Source organism: Propithecus coquereli, unplaced genomic scaffold (genome assembly GCF_000956105.1).
Source record: "Propithecus coquereli isolate 6110/MARCELLA unplaced genomic scaffold, Pcoq_1.0 Scaffold179, whole genome shotgun sequence".
Lineage (NCBI taxonomy): Eukaryota > Metazoa > Chordata > Mammalia > Primates > Indriidae > Propithecus > Propithecus coquereli.
Window position 1 is genome coordinate 6,167,953 of NW_012142634.1, and position 7,381 is coordinate 6,175,333.

At 54.7% G+C, this 7,381-nt stretch overlaps 1 protein-coding gene across 2 annotated transcripts; it reads right to left on the minus strand.

The window, feature by feature from the left end:
- Positions 1 to 1,050: 1,050 nt before the first annotated feature.
- Positions 1,051 to 7,380, minus strand: EMX2 (empty spiracles homeobox 2). Of its 2 annotated transcripts, XM_012642397.1 has the most exons (3): positions 6,845 to 7,380; positions 4,764 to 4,948; positions 1,051 to 2,533 (listed from the first exon to the last, which is right to left on the minus strand). In XM_012642397.1, exons 1-3 carry the CDS (start codon positions 7,248 to 7,250, stop codon positions 2,366 to 2,368), a joined length of 759 nt encoding a protein of 252 aa, XP_012497851.1. In that variant the 5' UTR covers positions 7,251 to 7,380; the 3' UTR covers positions 1,051 to 2,365. The 2 variants fall into 2 exon arrangements, with proteins under 2 accessions (XP_012497851.1, XP_012497852.1); XM_012642398.1 differs by lacking the exon at positions 4,764 to 4,948.
- Between the last annotated feature and the right edge of the window lies 1 nt (position 7,381).

Below are 7,381 nucleotides of genomic sequence, written 5' to 3' on the forward strand. Positions count from 1 at the left end.
AAAGAAAGAAAAAATTTCCATAGTGCCCTATAGTCCCCACACGTGCACGGAATGTCTAATCTTAACTTTTCAAGGCAGGATGTTAACAAAGCTTGTATTTTTGCCCTGCATTGTAACTTGGCCTTATCACAGTGTAAAGGGTGGGGAGATTGTCCTAAATTATGTCCAGGCAGCCCCCCTGGATCCGTGGATTAAGAGATTAAAGGAGACCACTGGGCAAGGCCTCCTCTTTCCCCTTCATATTCCTGGTATGATAATTGCTTAAACTGATTTGCACTTTCACAAAAGCTCGCAGGACGCTTTGTAGCTCGAACAGAACAGACGAGGTTTCTCTATCAATGGAAATAAAACTGATTAATGCAGCCTATCAGGATAAGAAGCAAATGAAGCATGCAAAAACAACCTCGTACCCCCAGAAGGGGGAAGGAGGGAGGGAAAAAAGCTAAGTTTCCTCCAAGACTGATTACAACTTTTTCTTTAATGTTAAAATTAAGAGTTGAAGGTTTTTCAGAATGCTTGCCTTATAAGGCTTCCAAGGCCCTTGGGCTCGTCCCATCACCTTCAGCAGTGTGGGGCCAGGGAGAGAGGAAAGAAAGGAAGGAAGGAAGAGAGAGACTTGTACTTTGGAGGTTGGAGTCAGAAAAAAGTTTAGAAGTCCCACGATTCTGATTCTGCTAAGTGTTTTCCCTAATCCTGGGGGAATATTCTTCAATGCATAACTATATATCCAGATAAAAAAAAAAAAAAAAAACAGGTTAAGAGAAGTAAGCATTTTTAACCTAAAGTTCAAACTAAACTCCCTCAGTAGGGCATGCAACGGGCAAAGGTCTGGTTGGAAAAACTTTTCTCACATCCCTTTTCTGAAGGACTTAAGTTTTCCTAATCTTCTCCCTTCTCCAACACTCATCCTTCTTTAAAATCCCTAAGGACCCATCAGTCTGGCCCTTTTGTGGGTGGGGAGCCTGGGTTTCTTGAGCCTAGCTGGGGAAGGACCACACTCAAATTACTGAGATACATTTTTAAAGATCCACTTCAATTTTCCAAGACGACTACTCTGAGGGCATATTGATAAATCTTTATTGACAAAATATTGACATTGACATACTTCTTGGAAGTATATAGTGTGTTAGAATTCTAACAAATTAACACAAAACACAAAAATATTTACATTCTGGTATAGAAGACATTAAGGAAGCATTTATCACTCTCTTTAGTAAGTCTATGATCTTGGAATAGAAACTCAGTGCTTGAAAACTTGCCGCCGTGTGCTTGGCCACACTTAACATCATCCCCGCTGACTACAGTCCTTCAGTTTTTGCAACAGATAGATTTAAAGTTTGGAATGGCCATTACAGTGGATGGTTGAACTCAGCCAATTTCTCCAACCACTGAAAGGAGTTTACTTCATGGTTTTAAGCCTCAGGATGTTAGGAAAGGGAATGTCCAAGAAATACAATTAATTTAGCATTTTTTTCCAGTACAAGTCCTGACTCTTCTTGTGGGCACCCTCCCCCACCACCCCCAGCCCCCCGTCCTGCTCCCCCATTTCTCTGTAAGAGGACCACTATCGCTGAGCCTACTTCATTTAGCTTTCACAATCACTTTGACATCAGAAGGTATCAAAAAGTGTTTACAGACTGCACATTTCTTGGAAAATAAATCAAAATGAAAAGCACACAGAACCTGTCTTTAAAAGGAAAAGAAAATTACAATTAATTTTCTGTCTTTAGACACCATTTGCCCAAAAACTGCTACATGCAATTCAAGATTTTGAAACAGGTGTGGGATGGGGCTAGATGTGGAATTTTCATTTGCAATTACTAATTATTTTTAAAGATTGGGGGGAAAACACTGCGAAGTGCAAAATAAAAAGTCCTGTGTCTGGTTGGGTTGTTTGTTTTTTTTATCATCATTATTATCATTTTTTAAGTGGACTGTGATAAACGGAATACCTGCCAATCATCTCGTCTCGCTAGTTTGGTGTGTGACTGACAGCTCCCCTTGTCAGAGCGCACGTTCAGGTTGCCACATTCGGATAGAACTCTCTCTCTCTCTCTCTTTCTCTCCCCCCCTTCTCTCTGTCTCTCTCACTCACTCACTCAGCTGCCTCTTTAGACGAGGGTTGCATGTTGATGAAGGAGCCTCCGTCCTCTGCCATCTCGGTGCGGCCGATCGGGACCCTGTGCCCCCGCTGCCCAAAGTCTTCGCTACGCGCCGCTGCTCCCTCAATTCCCTCTCCCTTTCTCGGTCAATGTGTGTGCGGTTTGTTTTTGTTTTGTAGGGGTTTCTTTCTTTTTCTTCTCCTCCTCTCCCTGTCTCTGTTTTGCTTCGTGTTGTCCGTATCTGTGGGGTTAGGTTTGTGTTTTTAATCATCTGAGGTCACGTCTATTTCCTCCGGACTCGCCTGCTTGGTGGCGATTCTCCACCGGTTAATATGGTGCGTCCCTTTTTTCTTTTGTTGCGAATCTGAGCCTTCTTCCTCCAGCTTCTGCCTTTTGAACTTTGTTCTTCGATTCTGAAACCATACTTTTACCTGCGGGGGAGAGGCCAATGGGGCGCGTTAGTTTTTTCACAGCGCCCTCCTACCAAGTACTCTATCCCTTCGTGGAGCCCTGACACGCATCCCAGACTCTGCAAAGGCTCAGCCCCCTGATGCGTATCCTAAGGTCCGGCCTCCCCTTAGCCTCCCCTCCAGAGCAGAGTCCCTAGTGCTCCGAGGGTAGGAGACCTGGCTACCTGCCCTTCTGAGCCCTCCTGGGAGCCATTCCCGGTCCCATGGCCCAGAGTGCACTGAACCCCTTCTCACTGGGCCCTACATAGGGCACCCATCCATACCTTACTGAGAGCAAAGGCCTTGCAAAGCACAGGAAATCCTTATTAAAAAAAAATAAGCAATGAAAAATAAAAGGAGATATATCCCTAACTTCCTTCGGCAAGCATGTGCAAGACCCGGTCGTCGGCTGCCACAGCTTCCCTGAGGGCCCAATGTGCTTTCTATTTTCTGTTGGTCTAGGCGGCGTTTCCTAAATATAGCGCCTCCTATGCAAGCCGGGGTCCTGGGATTAGGGTTTGTCTGAGCTGCGTCCTCCTTGATGGGGACTCTTACAGGTGAGCAGGAGGGAGGTGGGGCTGGAAGAACCCAGGAAGGACAGTGGAGTATGTATAGGCCTCTGCACCAACCCAAATGTACCTTTCTAGCTAGGAAAAAGGCTTCAAAAGTGAAAGCTTCTGAAAGATCGTGGGATAGATGGGAAGTAAGAGAGAAACAGAAGGAGGAAGGGAGACCAGAGTGAGCCCTCTCTTCCCTCCTCCGAACTGGCCCCAGAACTGGCCAGAGTCAACCGCGAAACTGGTCACATCACTTCCCACCAGGGTGGGGCTGGTGGCCTGGCCTCACCAGAGCAACAGCTAGAGGTCTGTGGCGCAATGAGGTTGGAGTCAGCTGCCATCCCATGGCCCCTTAGGAAAGTTGGGTGGTGGGTCCCCATTCTCAGACCAGACAGTAGCATTGTCCAAGCTTCTCAGCACTGGGGTACGGATGAGGGAGATGGTGGTGACCGTACCTCCCATAGGCACAGCCAGTCCTATATAGACAGCAATAGCCCGGCCCAGTCCCAATCCCTGAGCCCCTCAGGTCCTCTCCACTACCTCCTTTGAGAAGCCAGCCAGTCCCGACTTGCTCTCCCAAATGCCCCAGTCCCCCAAAGTGCCCCATGAAAAAGCCGAGCGGGAACAAGGCTGAATTTAATTTGCTTTGAGTTTGCTAATTGAGGGGGAGGATGGTTCATTTCTCCCCGGCGCTCGCCCAAGGCGCGCGTCAGTGCGCTCGGGGCTTGACACGCACACAAAGACTCCAGGCAGCGTGGGCAGCGAGGCGGACAAAGACCACCGCAGCCTCGGCTGTCCGGGAGAAATCAGCCCGCCGCGCCTTGTGCCGCTCGGCACAAACCCGCGAGGCCCTCCTCAGCTTTGGGGGTGGGGGGACATTTTAAAACAAAAGCCTCGACCTTCTTGCACTGCCCAGAAAAAGTGTTACAACTTAATCTGCCCCCAAAACGTTACTGTTTACTGGGAACTTTGACCCTGTCCTGCGGCTCCACGTACAGTAGCGCCTACTGTAGCCCGGAGCCTCCTCCCCACCCTGGGACAAGCCCAAGTCAGGCCCGCCCTGGGACCCTGCTGCGCAGAAGGCCGGTCCCCTGAGGCAGACCCTCTCTGCAGCCTTCCAGTTTTACTTCTCTAATTTATGTTGCACCCATCATGCCTGGCCTCCACCTTCCGACTCTCCCGTCCCCTTAAGGAAAGTAACTGGAGTCCACGGTGTGAGCCATGGGCCTGCAGTGGCTCAGAACTCTCCCTTAACCCACACCCTGCCCTCTCCAGCCTCGAGCCCCAAACACCTAGCCACCCCACTGTGATATCCCTCTTCTTGGACCCCAGCAGGGTCCCCGCACTCTCACCAAAAGTCTCACCAAAAGTGCGGAGACGTCTTAGCCAGGAGCTACAAGGCATGTCCAGATGGAGGGAGGAAACGACTCGGCACATCCCCCCAGAACTTGGAGTGGGTCGACTCTCACAGCCCCTTGCTGGAGTCCAGCAAAGCCAGGCACCTTGAAACGTAAATCCTGAGCCCAAGCGTGGAACCAGCTACCAGGACCCTCACCAAAGGCCCTCTCACAGCTCCGCACTTACCAGCGCTGGGTGCCAGATTTGGGGTGGGGGCCCACGCCTGGAAGGGTCTCTGGTGCCTGGGCCACACTCACCTGAGTTTCCGTGAGGCTGAGGCTGTGTGCCAGCTGCTTCCTTTCCGCGCCCACCACGTAGTGATTCTTCTCGAAGGCGTGTTCCAGCCTTAGAAGCTGGGACGGGGAGAAGGCGGTTCGGATCCTCTTCGGCTTTCTGGCCAGCGCGTTGTGCAAAAGGAAACTCTCAGGGCTTGTGTCGTTCCCTGCAGGGGGCACACCAGAAGTTCCATTAGGGGGGCCGCTCTTGCCGGAGCCGCTCGCTTCTCCCGAGCCGGGCTGGCCGGGCACAGCGCTCAGGAACTCCGCATAGCTCGCGCCGCTCGGCCTGCGGGGGCCGGTGATCCTCCCGAGGCTCACCAAGGGGACACCGGCCCAGCCGTCCGGCCTGGACCCCCAGGGCTCCACCTGTACTGCACCCAACCAGCAGCTGCCGGGGCTGGGCCAGTCCTCCGGCTCCTGACCTCGGCGGGCTCCGCAGCCGCGCTGGCGCCGCGGGCCTCGCCACCTCCGCGCCGGGCGCCGGGGGCAGAGGAGGGAGCCGCAAGGCCCGGCTCGGGGATTGGCGCCCACGACCCAAAGAAATGGCTTTCTCTTCTTTCTAACCTTTCGGGGAACTTTGACCCAGGGTGGAGAGGCGGCGGCCTGCTATCCAGAGTTTTGTTTAAAAATTGTCTTGTTATCCCTCCGGGAAAGTACAGAGGCCGGGCGAGTCGTTACAGCCCGACCGGGACAGAAATCTCGCCGGGGTGTGTGCCCGGCTTCTCCCGCTGCTGCCCCGCTCCAGAGAACTAGAAGGGAGACGCGAGCGAAGGGATCGAAACCCGGGGGCTCCCGAGCGGCAGGCACCGCTGGGACCGTCTGCGGCCCCGCAAGACCCCGGGTGCTCCGGATCTGCTGGGGGGACCAAGAGCGTGGCATGCAGAGAATGAGGAAGGGGAGCCCTAAAGTTTTCGAGCAAAGCCAACGAGTTTCGGATCCACGAGTTAGAGCAGGAAATCGATTCACTGAAAACCCAAACAAAGAAAAACAAACCTACAGTCCAGGCAGGAATGGAGGCAAATCCAGTCCAGGAGTAAGGGTGAAAGGTTTTTGTTTGGTTTGTTTTTTTAAATTGTGGGAAGGGGGGTGACATCTACCCGACTCTAGGCTCTGGCAGGGACGCAAAGGGTTAATGAACGGACAAGCCACTGAGGATCGATCAGCTGCCGCCAGAGATAGATCCTCTACCGACTCACATCGGTAAACTATCCCTTTTTCGGAAGTTTTAACTTTCCTCCCACTCCCCACCCAGAGAAAAACAAACAAATCAAAAATACCGCAAGAAATGAAAACACCCAAACATCCTCCCCTCCCATCCAGTCTCTAGACCCGTTTCATTTTTCTTAAAAGAAAGAAAAACAAAAAACCAGACCGAACCTGCCTTCCCGCCGTGGCCGCTCGGCGCCCCAGTTAAGCAGTTCTCGGCGAGAGCGCCGAGCCCCGGAGCTTTCCACCCGCGCGGGTTCCCGTCCCTCCCCGGGTCTCAGAAAAGCAGGAAAAAAAATAAACCCCCATACTTTGCTCCAGGGGCACGAGGGTCCCCTCACCTCCGGAAGAGGGTCGAAGACCAAGAAGTCGCGGGTCTGGGTTGAAGGGGCGTGAAGTGGGTGGCGAACAGGGTCGAACGCAGTCGAAGGCAAACCTGGCGGCCCCAGCCCTGTCCGCGCCCCTCGGAGCTAGAAAGGCTTGGGGGCATCTCCAGGGGACCTGGAGCCTGGGGACTCTGCGGGCTCTGGGCTCCCCGGCGGGCGGGCACGCAGAGCAGGCTGTCACAGCCTGCCCCGACCCGAACGCTCTCGGGGACAACTTCTCCGTCCACACCCCTTTCCCAAAGGGTCAAGCGGCCCGCAGGCCAGCACTCCAAACCGGCCGAAGCGTCGGAGCCTGGGGATCAACAGCACGCCCGGCCTCGCGCCGCCCAGTTTCCGAACCGGCCGCGCGGGCCCGCGAGCCGGAGCAACCTCTGTGCAGGCCTTGCCAAGCGCCCACCTGGAGCAGGCCGGGGGCAGTGAAGGATTCGGCGGGAGCGGCGCGCTGCAGTCCCGCGACGTGGCACGTACCTTGAAAGCGATGGCCCAGATATCGGTAGCGGTGGATGAGCCAGGGGTAGAAGGTGGACGGGTCCCGCTGCTGCGAGGCGAAGAGGGGGTGTGGCGAGTGCGAGGAGGGCAGGGGGTGGGCGGCCAGGGCGTGCGGCGGCGGCACCGGGTGCACTGGCACGGCGGGGTTGGGCGGGTGCGAGACCGCCTCGGCGAACACCAAGTCCGGGTTGGAGTAGACGCCCCGACCGGCGGCGGCGGCGGCAGCCGAGTGGAAGCCGTTGAGGAACGGATTTATGGGGCTGGAGTTGGCGTAGCTGAGCGCCGCGGGACGGATGGGGTCCTCGGAGCGAGAGGCGGGCAGGGGACTGTCCTTGGCCACCAGCGACTCGATGGTGAAGCAGCGCTTGGGCGCCGGCTGGAACATGCTGCGCCGAGGAGCGGGCGCCCTGGGCTCCCAGCTCCCGGCGACCGCGGCGCGCTGCCTCCGCCGCCCGCTGCCCGCGGCGAGGACGGTAGAGAATTGGGGACTCGTTTGTTTGGGGTGGGGGTGGGGGC

What these genes read in the sequence shown, in the direction of transcription:
- EMX2 (XM_012642397.1), bottom strand. Translation starts at nt 7,250, where the DNA reads ATGTTCCAGCCGGCGCCCAAGCGCTGCTTCACCATCGAGTCGCTGGTG. An exon ending in TCTGGGCCATCGCTTTCAAG is followed by an intron (nt 4,949 to 6,844) that starts GTACGTGCCACG and finishes TGCCCCCTGCAG; the next exon opens with GGAACGACACAAGCCCTGAG. An exon ending in TCAGCCTCACGGAAACTCAG is followed by an intron (nt 2,534 to 4,763) that starts GTGAGTGTGGCC and finishes TCTCCCCCGCAG; the next exon opens with GTAAAAGTATGGTTTCAGAA.